This window comes from Ostrea edulis, chromosome 7 (assembly GCF_947568905.1).
Source record: "Ostrea edulis chromosome 7, xbOstEdul1.1, whole genome shotgun sequence".
NCBI classification, from domain to species: domain Eukaryota; kingdom Metazoa; phylum Mollusca; class Bivalvia; order Ostreida; family Ostreidae; genus Ostrea; species Ostrea edulis.
This window is the reverse complement of record NC_079170.1, coordinates 25,955,040-25,971,558: the sequence shown is the minus strand read 5'-3', so window position 1 is coordinate 25,971,558 and position 16,519 is coordinate 25,955,040. Positions and strand designations below refer to the sequence as shown.

The 16,519-nt window shown below is 34.8% G+C and overlaps 1 protein-coding gene and 1 long non-coding RNA gene across 2 annotated transcripts in view; one reads left to right on the top strand and one right to left on the bottom strand.

The window, feature by feature from the left end:
• The window catches only part of LOC125656600 (transient receptor potential cation channel subfamily M member 2-like), a 79,430-nt gene extending 62,925 nt beyond the window's left edge, over positions 1-16,505 (bottom strand). Inside the window, exons 1-8 of the mRNA XM_056143781.1 lie at positions 16,414-16,505; positions 15,694-15,784; positions 15,307-15,419; positions 13,960-14,206; positions 13,560-13,594; positions 5,958-6,086; positions 3,906-4,002; positions 3,637-3,752 (exon numbers count right to left, since the gene is read on the bottom strand). Of these exons, the coding sequence (XP_055999756.1) occupies positions 3,637-3,752; positions 3,906-4,002; positions 5,958-6,086; positions 13,560-13,594; positions 13,960-14,206; positions 15,307-15,419; positions 15,694-15,772 (816 nt within the window). The 5' untranslated portion in view covers positions 15,773-15,784; positions 16,414-16,505. The remainder of the gene's footprint in view (positions 1-3,636; positions 3,753-3,905; positions 4,003-5,957; positions 6,087-13,559; positions 13,595-13,959; positions 14,207-15,306; positions 15,420-15,693; positions 15,785-16,413) is intronic.
• On the top strand, positions 11,853-13,054 carry LOC125654146 (uncharacterized). Its single transcript, XR_007362218.2, has 2 exons — positions 11,853-12,076; positions 12,369-13,054. It is a non-coding gene; the product is annotated as an uncharacterized LOC125654146 (long non-coding RNA).
• Positions 16,506-16,519: the final 14 nt, after the last annotated feature.

Below are 16,519 nucleotides of genomic sequence, written 5' to 3'. Positions count from 1 at the left end.
TGTATTTCACATATTCCACATTTTTTCGATATTTGCATGACACACATTAACAAATTCCATGCATGTGTCAACGTCACGTATACATGTAGTCATGACGTGATCAGTTTACTTTCATATTGATCAGACAGAAATTCCACGACAGCAATAAAACATTTCAAATTTCTTCAGATCTTTGTAGCTGCATGGTTTATTTTATGCATAAATAAAACTTACTTAAAAATAAAATCGGAATTATATATATATATATATATATATATATATATATATATATATATAGGGGCCTCCGTGACCGAGTGGTTAGAGCATCGCACTCAAAATCACACGGCCTCTCACCTCTGTCGGCGCGGGTTCGAATCCTGCTCGCGCCGGTAAGTGAGAAAGTTTCCCAGTTTACTTTCGGAAGGTCGGTGGTCTCTTCCCAGGTGCATTGTATCTGGGTTCTCTCTTCCACCAACAAAAACTGGGCGCCACCATATAACTGAAAAATTGTTGAGTGTGGCAGAAAACATAAAAAATCTATCAATCATATATATATATATATATATATATATATATATATATATATATATACTTAGTGATATACAATGTATTTATTTCAATTATGTCGTCACATTGTTTCGCGGATTTTATCTGAGTGAAGATTAACATAGCCTGCCTTAATGTACCCTCGTACAGTGGTATATTTAAGATCTGACTTGATTTACAATACAGTGTGTGTAGCTATGTTCATCTTTACTATGAATTATGTCCAAGATTATGCCAGACAATGGGCTAAATATGAAAGAGAAGAACTTGTTGCATTGTCGGAGTGAGTTGGGGGCATAGAAGGAATATTGAAATTAATTCCGCAATGGACATGTTAAAACAAGAGTGCATACCATCTGTCCTTCTGTATTTGGTGAGGGAGAGATGGTGTGGGACTTGGATATATTGCATGAGGAATATGTTTTGGTTCAAGCTGACAAAGTTTGTAGCAACATTGTATTTGTTTGTGGGGCTCATTATTGCAACTATATATTTAGGCGAACTTTGCATTAGTCCCAACTTTGGTAATCGTACTTAGACTTCAAATGCCCTTTTTGGAGGATGAAATTCTTACAAACTATGCTTCAGTTTTAGACATATTTAATATCCCAGTCAGTTTGTCGGATGAATATGAGTTACTGTACCTGTACTGGATTCGTAAACTGCATAAAAACCCTTACAAGCAAAGATACATTGCTGGATCCAGTAAGTGCTCTGCCGTGCCTCTGTCTTTGCTTTTCACGGGAATATTAACGGCTGTGATGGAGAGACTTCGGATTTACTGTGCGGCTGCGTGTGCCAGAGGTGGTGTTAATCAAATGTGGATTTTGAAAAAATTCTAAAGAACTTTTGGTGAACTTGGCATCGGAAAACGTTTCCCATGTGGCATCTTGACCTGGAACTTTTTGACAGTTTGCATGATCATTCCTCGCGGTGGATTGGCGGCTGGAATGTGTGGCGTCGTGGACAGTTGCTTCTTCGACAGGTGTTTATATCTGGTGATCGGTCATCCGAGAAGTTGCTTTGTTGGGCACCACTTTGATTCCGCTTGCGGGTGCTCTGAGGTTGATATGGAGGATGTGTTAGAAATCCTCATTGCAGTGTTTTCGTGGTCTTTGGTGGTCTAGTCTTCCGGCAGTCTGTTGGGATTCCCGTGGGCGCGAGTTATGCTCCTTTTTTGGCTGGCCTGTTTCTGTGTTCACATGAAGCAAATATTATTTCAAAAACTTCAACATGAAAGGAAAATGTTATCTTGCTGTGACCTTCAAATCGACATTTAGATATATCGCCGACGTTTTGTCTATTAACAATGATAACCTTCATTCGTATGTCGATTCGATATATCCCCGTTAGATCGAAATGGATGACATCCACTTCTTCTTCATACTTAAATATTTCATTGAAAGTGGACGTTGACGGCAGACTGACAGTTCAACTGTGTTGGAGGCGGAATGGTTTCGGCTTCTCCGTCGTTGGATTCCCATGTTTATGTGGCAATGTTCCATTAGCATATGGGGTTTGTGTCTTTCAAGTGATTCGATACGCAAGTTTTGGGGTCGAGGCAGGATACTGTCAAACAGGATGATGGTGCAGGGTTGTCAAGGGTCTCGATTAAAGTCAGCATTTTGCAAATTATATGGTCAATATGACGATCTTGTTTGCCAATACAGCCTACCATTGGGTAAATGCCGTGTGACATGTTTCATACCGATTGTTAGACCGCTCTTGTCACACTGATTTTGACTACGGCTCACAGCGGATGTGATGGTCGACAGGGGATGTTTACTCCTCCTAGGCACCCGATCCCAGTTCTGATGTGTCCGGGGGTCCATGTTTGCCCAACTTTCTATTTTGAATTGCTTATACGGGTTATGTGATTGATCATTGTTCGTTTTCCTCATCTTTCATTTAACTATCGAGCTTGTATCTCTGCTGGTAGACAGTCTGATTAAAATGATATTAGGCGTCATTATATACCAGAAATATTACTTACTGGACCTAATCTAATGTTATAAAATTTCATAATTTATGTGCAACCAAAAATAAAACATTACTCTTAAAATTGTGTTAATTCATACAATTAATTACCAAGAGAGTAAACCCTATGGGTTTTGCGTTTTTATATCGTTTATTATTATACTTATTGATTATCAAGATTGTGATATATATTTATATGAATTATTTGTACATGCGTAAATATTGTTTTTGAATGCATGTTTAATACAAATAAAACTTCTGCCTTCACCTTTCACAAGTTAGGAAGGTAAAGATAACAAACAGTGGTCGCTCTCATAACTCCTATAAACAATACAAAATAGAGTTGGGCAAACACGGACATCTGGATATACCAGAGGTGAGATGAGGTGCCTAGGAAGACTAACCTTCCCCTGTCAACCAGTTACACAGGCCGTGAGCCCTATATCTTGATCAGGTAAACGGTTACCCGTAGCAAAAATTAGTGTACCAAGAACAGCCTAATAATCGGTATGAAATACGTCATTTGACCCAATGGTAGGTGATCGTTATAACAACCATAAAATATCTGAAATGCTGATGAGAAATCCCTTTTCCATAAACTTTTTGTGGGTATCCTGCCTCGATTTAAAAACGGGCTGTATACGGAGGAAGCTCTTTCATATCGATGTAAACCTTTCATAACATAACAAAGTATATTTTTTTTCATTTTGGTGTACATGGCTATGACATTTCAATTCATGGAATATACGCAGGAGGTTGACAAAACACGAATAATCTCGGAACGGAATCACGAAAATTATATACAAAACCAGAAAGAATCACAGACATATTTTTATGTACGGACTCACGGATACCAAAGTTACGGAAACTCTGTAACTTGTTTTTATTTAAGAATTCACATGAAACAGGAATTAAAATGAAATATATTAATGGTAAGTTAGTGGTGTTCATAATGTGATAATACCATACACGGTTGTTTACCCAACAAAAATTAACGTGTTCACCTAGTATACAAGAGAATACTTCCCTTCAAAATTCATTCTTCGTTGAAACTCGCTAAACATAATCTAAAGGTCCGATGAAGTTCACATATATATTGCACGTGGTATACAAATATGATTATAAAGAACTTACACACCCCGTTTCAAGAAGTTGTTTAGCTCCGTGGTAGAATTTACGAAAAAGCAGAGCATAGAATATCAAACCATATAGATCTGATATAGTAACATCTAATTTATGTTCCTGTGGGTCTATAACAGAGAAATCGTGAAAGAATAAAGTTATAACACAAGTTCAAAATGATAAGAATAAAATATAGAATACAAAAAAGACATTTAAAAGAATTTTCATAAAAATTTCTCTCTTTCGCATAATGGAATTAAAATAATTTAGTATGTCCACACCATTATTCATTTTAACCCAGGCTGGAGGTTGATAGGCATCTCCAGAAATTTCCTGTAACTCTTTCCAAAGACCTTTCTCAAACTTCTCTGTCATGCTCTACAAATGCAAATCAATCAATTCATATTGTAACTGAAGTTCATATACTAAATACTAATTGATATATATTACAGTCCAGTAGCTAAATACTTCTTTACTAACTTGAAAATACGAAAGCGTATTTAATTCCTGTGATAAAATTTAGAAATTCATTTCAAAATTAAGGATTTTTTCCCTCATGCATAGTTCTTATCCTTAGACAAATTTTACTCCACATTTTGGCACTCTGTTTTACTTAAAATAGATGTAGCAAGTTGGGTGTCATTTCGGAATTCAAACATTTCGGTTGAGCATCACTGAAGAGACATTATTTGTTGAAATGCGCATTTGGTGCATCAAAATTGGTACCGTAAAAGTTTTACATGGTAATATGTATCAGGTCATTTGTTAGAAATAACCTTCTTTTAAAACAAATGAAAAAAAAAATGGATACTAATTAAAATGTTTAATTGAAGGCCACAACAAGACATTTTTTCTTCTCACGTAGAAGTTTTTGAATGCAAGGTAAAGATAACGAACAGTGATCAATCTCATAACTCCTATAAGCAATACAAAATAGATAGTTGGGCAAACACGGACCCCTGGACACACCAGAGGTGGGATCAGGTGTCTAGGAGGAGTAAGCATCCCGTGTTGACCGGTCACACCCGCCGTGGGCCCTATATCCTGATCAGGTAAACGGAGTTATCTGCAGTCAAAATCAGTGTGCCAAGAACGGCTTAACAATCGGTATGAAACATGTCAGACAGCATTTGACCCAATGCGAGGTTGTACTGACGAAGTAGATCGCCATAACGACCATATAATTTTCAAAATGCTGACTTCAATCGATACCGTTGAAATCCCTGTACGATCAACTTGTTTGTCAGTAGCTTACCTCGATTTAAAAACTGACTATACGCAGAACAAGCTCTTGCATATCGAATCAGTTGAGATATATAAACATCATATGCAGGTGATAATGGAATATTGCTACACAAATATGGGAAGTTGACGATGGACAAGCTGAAATCATCCCGTTTGTCATACAGTTGAGTTGTCAGTTTGCCGTTAATGTCTACTTTCAATAAAATATCTAAGTATGAAGCAGAAGTGGATTGAATAAAATCTATGTTTATATGAAAAGAACAAAATGTATTGCTGTGGCCTTCAATTTGAGAGTTAAATATATCGACGACGTTTGATCTATTATCAATGCTAATTTTCACTCATATTTCTATTCGATATATCTCTGGGAACTCGAAAGAGAAGACATCACAGAGTCGACCACTTCTGCTTCATACTTAGATATAGTATTGAATATGGATATTAACGGCAAATAACAACTCAACTTTATGATAAACAGGATGATTGCAAATTCTCTATCGTCAACTTTCTAGATTTATGTAGCAATATTCCATTATATTTCTCAACTGATTCGATACAAAGGAGCTCGTTTTCCTTGATTAGTTTTTAAATCGAGGTAGGCTAATGACAAAAAAGTTGATGGTGCAGGAGTTTCAACAGTTTCATTTGAAGTCAGCAGTTTGCAAATTATATTATCGTTGTAACAATCATAACAATCTAGTTTGTTAATTCAATCTATCATTGTGTCGATTGCTGTCTAACTCGTTTCATGCTGAATGTTAGGTCGTTCTTGGCACAATAATTTTGACTTCGGATAACTAATTTTACCTGATGAATATACAGGAGTCAGTGCGGTTGAGAACGGTCAATAGAGATTGCTTACTCCTCCTAGATACCTGATCCCAACTGTGATAAGTACAGGGGTCCGTGTTTGCCCAACTATCTATTTTGTATTGCTTATAAGAGTTATAATATTGATCACTGTTCGTTATCTTCATCTTTCATGATATATAATGGATTTACAGCGTGTGTTTAATCATATTACACTGTTTATCATTGGATTGAATTGAAACTATTAGTAAACCTAACTAGCAGTTTATTTTCCTGACCTCTTCAGTGATATACTCGAGAGACTTGTGGCTGAAGGATTTCTTTATCACATCTTTTGGTATCTTCCACTTTCCTTCTTTCAACAGGTACATGCACAATGCATTTGGGTATACCTCACTCGAAGATCCCTGTCGAATGGAAATCGTAATCCAGCCTCATAGTTTATAAATATATAATTTGTCATTCATCAAATATAACATATATACATACATCTTTTAACATTTTCAAGGTCGCATGAGAATAATTAGAAGCCATAGTTGTGGATATTGATTAATAATTTAAGATGCATGTTTTTCATACATGATTTTTGTTCTAGTAAACCTTTTGTAAACCTGTCAATTCTAAATTGGCGAGTTCTAGGGAAAACGCTATAGAGATAGTACAGTAGATAGAAAACGGAATATCGGAATTCTTTTTCTGCATTATACCGATGACTGAAATTGTGGCTAAACAAGCTGTTTTGTGAGCTCAAAGTATATATGTTTGTGGTTTTTTTTTTTTTTTTTTTTTTTTTTTTTTTTTTTACCAACGTACAAAATGTTTTACGCTTTGATTCATTTTTCAATTTCGATTACCAACACTTCACACTGAAGAGAATACAAGTAAAGTTATGGTAATTAATTTTGCAAATGTTGAATAAAGACATTCACGCACATGTGCTCCAAGGCGAATTAATGAGGCACATGATCCCACCTGTGGTTTATCAAGGGGTCCGTGTTTGCCCAACTATCTATTTTGTATTGCTTGTAGGAGTTATGAGATTTATCACTGTTCTTTATCTTCACCTTTCATAAGTTTCAAAAGGAATGGAAATGCACGAGAACCCAGTTATATAAAACATGTTTTTTATTTTGGTAAAAAACATTCTTACTTTACATAATACATCAGTAACATAAAAGTTCGATGTGTATATTTATTGCCAAAATTAGATATATCTATAAACAGTCCAAAAAATACAGATAATGTTACTTATCAGGTACATAAAGAAAAAGTTGATTGGAAGGTCTTTGTTACTGATCCAAACCGAAAATTTCTAGATATTCATTTAAGGTATTCAATGCAAGGTGAAGATAACGAACAGTGATCAATCTCATAACTCCTACAAGCAATACAAAATAGATAGTTGGACAAACACGGACCCCTGGACACACCAGAGGTGGGATCAGGTGCCTAGGAGGAGTAAGCATCCCCTGTTGACCGGTCACACCCGCCGTGAGCCCCATATCCTGATCAGGTAAACAGACTTATCCGCAGTCAAAATCAGTGTGCCAAGAACGGCTTAACAATCGGTATGAAACACGTCAGACAGCATTTGACCCAATGCGAGGTAGCATTGACGAACTAGATCGTTATAACGACCATAGAATTTGCGAAATGCTGATTTCAATCGAGACTGTTCAAATCCCTGTACCATCAACTTGTTTGTCAGTAGCTTACCTCGATTTAAAAACTGACTATACGCAGAACAAGCTCTTGCATATCGAATCAGTTGAGATATATAAACACCATATGCAGGTGATAATGGAATATTGCTACATAAATGTGGGAAGTTGACGATGGAGAAGCTGAAATCATCCCGTTTGTCATACAGTTGAGTTGTTAGTTTGCCGTTAATGTCTACTTTCAATAAAATATCTAAGTATGAAGCAGAAGTGGACGACTCTGTGGTGTCCTTTATTTCGAGCTCACAGGGATATATCAAATCGACATATGAATGAAAGCTATCATTGTTAATAGACAAAACGTCATCGATATATCTAAAAGTCGAATTGAAGGTCACAGCGAGAGATTTTTTCTTCTCACGTAGAAGTTTTTGAATAAATTCTGCTTCATATGAATATAAAAACAGGTCAGCTAACAAAGGAGCACAATTTGTGCCCATGAATGTATAATGACCATATTTCATATCTAATAAATGGATGGTGGAATCTTTGCAATCATGGTATCATTGTGAAGGGTTCACCAATTAAAAATCACCCACGATAGAAATTTTCAAAATTTTGTTTACTGTTTGATATATTTCACCTAGAATTTAACATTGAAGTATATGGGAAAATCATCTTTTATTACAATATTTGAAAAACAAATTATATATTCATACTAATCTCTTGGTAGAAAGTTACATACACTTTCCTTTTATGAAAATATGAAATCAAATTAATCATTGACCACACACATTTTTAGAAAAATAGATTTTTCTTATTTTTACAAAGGGCAGACAACTCTTCCAAAAAGCTTAAGTGCAAAAATGTCAGCTTCTAATCATTTACAAGTCATGTGAATTTCATCTGCTTTACTTTCATTATTATTTAACAAAAAAGTTTTATGTTGATCTAAATCCTTCAAACTTGTTCATTATTCTTTCATTATACATGAAATACCTTAACCCTTTCTCTACCGTATCGGTCAATATGACCGATAGCGCGTAAAAACAGGGCTACGCAAAAGGAGTGTCTATAAATCTTTGAAACTACGGACGTAATATATATGTTTTATATATCATATTTTTGGAAATTTTCTATATTTTTTAACTATGCAAAAATGAATTGAATAAATAAAGCCATTACATTAAAAAAAGCATTTAAAATGAAGGATGACTTCGTCTAAATATGACGCAACGCTTTGTCGCAAGGCCATTTCCCCCCTCGCTATGATTTTTTTAATTTTCCCTATGAATGCAATATTTTTTATATTTTTGAGAAGCATATATTCCCTGCTTTCAGTACATATAAAATTATTTTTAATGGCTGGCAAAGTTATGAGAAAATAGTAATTTTTTGCACATATACGTTGTTTTACGATTTTATTTCGCAATGTTTAAACAGATCGGCGTTTATCTATATTTATATATGGAAATAGGGAAAAGTAAATACATCCTGTAAAAGTAGAGGAAATGTTCTTTTTGATGGACCCTTATTCATATTATAATTCTCGGTAGTTTTTATATTACGATAAAATGAAATTGGGACATGCTGCGCGGTTCTCTTAAAAATTAGCGACAAATCGACGTCGCTAAAAGCAATCGACGCGCGTCGCACAATAAAGTGGTGAAAACTATTTGTATTGTCCTCTTTTAGTAAATTCAGTACCTGTTGATACACTAAAACAACATACATACATGTATGAAATAATCAGCCAGGTATCTCTGCTTTTTTTTTTTTAAAACATAAAACCAATATTGGTTTATAACAGTTACACAACCTATATGTAACTTCATAAAACACCTATTGAGAATATTACATCGGCAGATTGAATTTAAAAAAAGATAAATAAAGTACTTCAAATTCAGATATAAACGTTATATTTGTTCGGAATAGTAATAATTTTTTTCTCTGCCAAAGAAAGAAAACAAAAAAGAAGTTCGCCTATATATAGCCTGTATACTTTTATTTTTCCTTGATCCGGATCGCGGGCCTCGCGGGGTTTTCTGAAAGTGTGCACGGAGAACACACGTGTTTCCGTTTCAACGAAAACAACACAGCTTCACCGTGACTGTCACAACCAACGAATGTATTTTACATCTTTAAAACGACCTGATGTCAGAAGAAGATGCCCTGGATCGCCTGTTGCAGGATAAACCAAACGATCATACATTCAGTATAAATACGTACATGTAAGTTGATGTAGCCACATAGGCCGACTAAAAAGAAAACAAAAATGTGGTTTTGTCATGTTATGAAAAATTCACGATTAATTAACCGCAAATTTGATGCCATGGTTTGTCGTTTCATGAAAGCAAATATTTATATTTTATGATATCTAAAACAAGTGAATAACACCCTGTCCGGGTCCGGCAGTTTGATTAACACCCCCCCCCCTTTTCCCAGAATTATCTCCTTACGTGACGCGCGAGTGTAAGAAGGGGGTGTATTTAGTGTATAATGGGATGGTGTGGTTTTAATCAGACTGGGCATTCACGACCGCTGGTGAGAAGGCTATTTTCCAAGTTTTTTCCATGTTTATAAAAGAAATTATCTTTCTATGAAAAGAAAACACAATCTGTTAGGAAAACACACTTATGATAGAATTTATTATCATAATTTGAATTATTTTCTTTATTCTGTAACAGAAATAAAAACAAAATGTGTGTTTGGGCCAAAATGGGGGTGGGTTAACATCAATCAAAGTCTGATTATGACAGGCTAATGAAAAATCATATTGATTTCTCTTTTATCCAAATGCATGTATTTTATATACACTTAGTAGCTTATGACCATAAATTAAATGTGATCCATACATGCTGGTACTTGTATGCTATGAACTGATGGGCATGTGTTCCCTTCTTGCCCACAGGGGCTCGGTTGTCAGATATTGAAGTTTTGTATTATTTGTTCCCGAATAATAAATTGAAGTTTTGCATGATTTGTGTCCGAATAATAAATTATATAAATGCAAGGTGAAGATAACGAACAGTGATCAATCTCATAACTCCTACAAGCAATACAAAATAGATAGTTGGGCAAACACGGACCCCTGGACACACCAGAGGTGGATCATGTGCCTAGGAGGAGTAAGCATCCCCTGTTGACCGGTCACACCCGCCGTGAGCCCCATATCATGATCAGGTAAACGGAGTTATCCGCAGTCAAATCAGTGTGCCAAGTACTTTAATTTACACATGATACACCTTTTTGAAAACCTCTAAAAAAGCGGATTTTGGTGGTGGCTTTTATTTATATAATTTATTATTCAGACACAAATCATGCAAAACTTCAATTTATTATTCGGGAACAAATAATACAAACCTTCACTATCTGACAACCGAGCCCCTGTGTTCTTGCCGGTCTCCTCCGTGGCCGAGTGGTTAGAGCATTGCGCTCAAAATCACACGGCCTCTCATCTCTGTCGGCGCGAGTTCGAATCCCATTCGCACCGGTAAGTGAGAAAGTTTTCCCAGTTTACTTTCGAAAGATCGGTGGTCTCTCCCCAGGTATCTGGGTTCTCTCTTCCACCAATAAAAAAGACTGGGTGCCACCAGATAACTGAAAAATTGTTGAGTTTGGCAGAAAACATCAATCAATCAATCCCCTTCTTGCCTAGATTTTCTCTAATTTCGACTAAATCCACAGCCCATCAGAGTACCATACAAGGGGATTTAGACACTGGGTACCATTAAGAAGCAATTCAATTCAACTTTTATATCTGGGGTCATTCACTTTCCCTCAGAGTTTCAGTATTTTCGCTGGACCCTGTAGGTTTTAACCTGAATTTCTTCAGTATTTGCCCTCGTGTATAATATATGCTAGGCATAATGCAGATACCTACTGATACATTTTTTTTCATTACCCACTCTGCTACTCTCGCAATGTACAATAAAATATTCGATTCATTTCTAACACATGTATGCAATCCCTTACCATATCTTTAAATAAATTTGAGTAAATAAATTTAAGTGCGAAACTGTTCCATGCTACCGTGAAACTTAGATTTTGCTTTTTAAACATAAACCAACAATTCTTAATTGTGATTTCTTTTCTTCTTTAAAAAGGGTATTGACATCCCAATATTTAGTATCATCCGCTAGCGACAGTCTACTGACAAATCCAGACATGCATTGGAAGGATGCTGATATGGAGGACACAGGAACACCTGATCCCAGAACTGTGGCATTTCATTCGGGTGACAACCTGGCTTTCAGTTGGTATGACTCTTTGAGGTTGAATATAGGGTTAAATCAGTGTAAATTTGATTAACATACAAATAAATCCAGATAATACATTCACAATTGGAATCATGGCATTATGGTACACTGATATGTGTGTACCATTTTACTGTTGTTGTTTTTTTTGTGGTTTTTTTTTTTTTTTTGCTGCATAACTAGGGATCATATACATACAAAATGAGACAAAACAATTTCTAATTAGTTTCTAATTATAAGTTATGACACGTTTTAAGGTATGGTGGCCAATACTGATTTTATTTGCAATTTTCTTTCAGATATGGGACCCTATTACTCGGAGAACTGCAGATTTTATGAAGCTGTCTTTGACAGAAGATTTGGTTTTCTCCATCTGTGTTGCCACCAACCATTATGCTGAGATGGTCATATCTAGGGGGAAGGGTTGCCATATATTTCCCAAGGAAGTTTGCAGCCTCTCACTGAAGAGGAACTGTACAGGTATTACTAGTTTTGAAAACCGATATTGTGGCAGTGATTTCCAGTTTCAAAAGAATAATAAAATGCATAGTAAAAAGATTACCTTTACCAAAATTAATCTGGCTGTGAATGTAACTCATTTATTAAATGTGTACTACAATTACCTCTGATAAAATTTCATAAGTAATTAAATGCATACTTTTCAGAGGGCCTTGATTATCGAAAACATTTACAGAGCCAATTTGAGTATTCAAAAGCTTTGACAATACATTAGTATTTAGGACTAAGTATTAAGAAATACTTTTTTCCCCAGATTTTTGTGCATTATCTTATACACGCCTGCTGTGAAGTTCCAGTCGATAGACAGATATTGGTCAACGCATGCCCCTGTCGGAACAACTCGTTGTCAAGAATTATGTCTAGAAATAGGTTTCAAGAGGTTGAATATAAGAACATTTTTGTTAAATATGATGCAAGTACATTTAAATCTAGTGATTGAAAGTAAGTACTTGAACATTCGCTTATGTTGAACTTGGAGAGGAAAAATGGTTAGTACTTTTTGATAACATTTGATAAGGTGTTGTTGCTTAGCAACCAAATATAACTGAATAAAAAATAGATTATTTTAGATTAACAATAATTGAAAGATCTTTGTTTTAATGTTGCAATACTTATTCTATTTAATGGAACATAATGGCAAAACGTCATATTATTAGAAAATGATGGACAAGTATATAAAGTACGAAGATTCCATTTGATGACCTTTGACCTTAATTCTCTTCATTACATTTTTTGTTAAAAACCTTTTAAAATGATTAAGATCTATTTAAAGATTATATTTTTAAGATAATGTGACATTTACTAATCATCATGGATTGTAATTACGTTTAAATTGTGTCGAATGGATGCAGAAAGGCAAATTATGGTCAAAATTGTACTATGAGTGTTGTTACTTAGCAACCAAAAATATTTGTTTGTCAATAAAATTGATTAGTTTGATTTTGTTCTTTTTGTAGTATATTAAAAGGCACATTAGCTCATACATTTAGAATTTCCTATTTTTGACTCTAATCTAGTGAGAGGGGTCGTAATATATATATTTCAGAGAAAAAAGATTGCAAAAATGTGCACTTATATGACCTTTGACCCCGTAGACCTATATGAGGTCATGGGATACATTGACAAATTTTATAAGAAATTGTTCCCTGTCCAATTCCTAACAAAATTACATGTCATATGCCTACCCCAAATCGTGATACATGCAGATTTAAATCGATTTTAAAATACTGTCATTTAGTCTCTAAAAACCTCTAAAATGTGCCGGTAGAGAAAGGGTTAAATGAACTTAACGATGCCTTTAAAGCACTATGTGGTGTTTGTATCAGATTTTGAAATCATGCGCAAATGGTGACAAGGGTGTCACAATCAATCCAACAGATGAAAGTGATTCATTCATTTGCGAATTGTATTGGTTGACCTTATTTAAAGGGATATTAATACTTACGAATAGTTTGTCATTTGTATTTGATTCCATAGAAACTGAAAAAGAAATAATTTAATTACAATAATAAAAAAGAAAAGTGTAAGTAATAGTAGTGTTCAGCGTCTATGAAGTTGGTTATAAAACTGAAAACAAATTGATATATTCTAAAATTGTCTTTCTGGAGATTTTCAAACTTAGATTAATGATTTTTTTTCTATAGCTGAAGTGATTTTCATATTGAGTTAATGTAATTGATCATGTAAGATTATTTTGTGTAGCTTTATAATGATTTGTGCTGTCAGAGTTTGATATGCATCAAACAAATAATCGCAAAAAATTAGTATCTTGCAATATCTGTATAAATTGTTCCATTGTTGAAAGTGGTATTACTTGTCACATTCAAGGCTATTTTAGAGAATACCCCCAATGAGTAAATAGCAGATAACTGCATCCAAAGATAAGTTCTGCTTCAGCTTGATCTCGTTAAGGGAGGATATCTCGTTTTCTTCTTCTCCACCGTCTTCTTTTGTTTCAATCACTCTTCTTTCAACCCTTTGTCTTTTCCATGGTGTACGTAAATCAAATCGATGTTCTGTTGCTTTGAAAGTTTCTTTAAACTCTTCATCTGGAGTCAAGACAAATGCATCGTGTCCTTTTTCTGTATCTTTCTGAAATCAATGATTTTATTATAATTTTTTTCTCCTAACCTATATTGTACTGAATATGAAATTAGAAAAGAGTCATTTAACATATGACCTACCATTTCAAATGTACACACTACCTATAAGTTCTTTAAATGAATGGCATTTCGAATTTTCAACCTTTATAGATATGGTTGAGATATTATACTGCACATTGTAAAAACAATTGCATTCGTTGCCAACATATAAACTTTCCTGATTAGCTTCCGATGTTAATTTAAGGCATTTTGACATTTTTCACACATACTGAAAAAGCACCAGCTGCTAGTGAAATATCCCGAATTAGAGCCATGCTTATCAATAATGATCACCAATGACGCCAAAAGTGGCGAATGTTACTTAACGTGCTGATGTTATGTTTTCTCCACTTTATGTTCACATCCTGAAATTCCCGACACCCCCTTTTAGATATCGAACGTTTGGTGACAAAAAATCAGTACGTATTTTTATGTCTTAGGTTTGACACGGACATGACTTGAGCAGGTATCGAACTCACAACCCTCCGATTACGAAGCGAACAGTCTAACCATTAACTACCACCGTAAGTCTATCTTGATTTGTTATTTTATCAAATTGATTACACAGGGGTTTCAACATTCAGGTTTAAAGTAAGTTTTTCACAAGTTTTATGGTTGCTATAACAATTTAGTTTTGCCAAAACAACATGCCATAGGGTCGATTGCTGTATGACATGTTTCATATCGTTTGTTTTGCCTCTCTTGGCACATTGATAACTCCGTTTACCTTATCAATATATAGGGCTCACGGTGGGTGTGACTGGTCGAGAGGAGATGCCTACTCCTCTTAGGCACCTGATACCACCATTGGTGTGTCCAAGGGTCCGTATTTGCCTAACTCTCTATTTTGCATTGCTTGTAGGACTTATGAGATCGATCACTGTTCGTTATCTTCACCTTTTCATGCAGTGTCAAGTTGGAGCGCATATTTATATCTTATTCCATAACTTCAGAAATCAGCATAGTATTAAATCAACATCTTACTATGAAGTGAACAAGCTAGACCACACTAGATTAATTGTATTAATGAACTAGTTTCATTTCAATTACCTTGAAATACACAATAGGTATTTTCTTTTTAGAAGCATACTGAAGAACCTCTTTGGTAGATTTTCCATTCCCCATCGATATTATGACTGGTAACAGTAAATCATCACAAGAGTCTGGAGGAATACAATAATTGAGAAAAAATTATTATGAATATAGTATTTAATATTTTCATAATTTCATGACACAACAAATGTAAGGAAAAGGAATGAAATGTTTAAATATGTTATAGATATGTATTTTGAGGTATAACTCCTTCCCTAACACTGGCATATCAACTCAATAAATATTATATGATCTTAACATTATTCAAAGCATTTAAAAAAACAAATTGATATATGAAGCAGTCAAAGTATAAATATGTATGGTTATTCTTATTATGTCCTTTACATTCAGCCATTCTTTTGAAGTATAACATTTCATGTTCTTCTTCGTTTGCATCCCCTCTATGGATAGTTGATATCCCCATGGATATCAAGAGCTGGAATACAAAAAACCTTTTTTGAGAAAACTAAATATCGACTAATATTAGGCGGATTGAATAATCACACACATGAAATATGAGATTGATCACTGTTTATCATCTTCACCTCTCTCTCTCACACACACACACACACACACACACACACACAAACACACATATATACACATGTACACTCAGAGAGAGAGAGAGAGAGAGAGAGAGAGAGAGAGAGAGAGAGGGGGGAGCAGGGGATGCTTACCTCTCCTATCCACTTGATTCTACCTCTGATGTGTCTAGAGGTCCGTTTTTGCCCAGCTCTCTATTTTTTTTTTATATTGATTATAGGAGTTTTGAGGTCGATCACTCTTCGTTATCTTGACCTTTCATTTACTTTAATTTAGATTTTAATTCTGTTAAAGTTTGTCTTTTGTATTCAGATATCCCAACAATCTTTCTATAAACCCAAGACAATGGTTAAGTACTTCTGTACCGCTCATGCTGCTAAATATTTGTTCATTTCTATTCATGCCAATATAGATATACATGGATATATATTCGCAGAACAACGAATGGCCGCTGATCTTAACCTCTGCGTCTTCACTTCCAGGCTAGACCATTAATTAAATGAATAAATATTTAATGCTTACCTTTATCACTGCAGGATCTGTTTTATGGTGGATAAATACTCTGTCTTCAACAAAAAGGAGTCTCTGGCTAACAGAATGGCATGGTAGTTTGCTTTTTCCTTTGGAG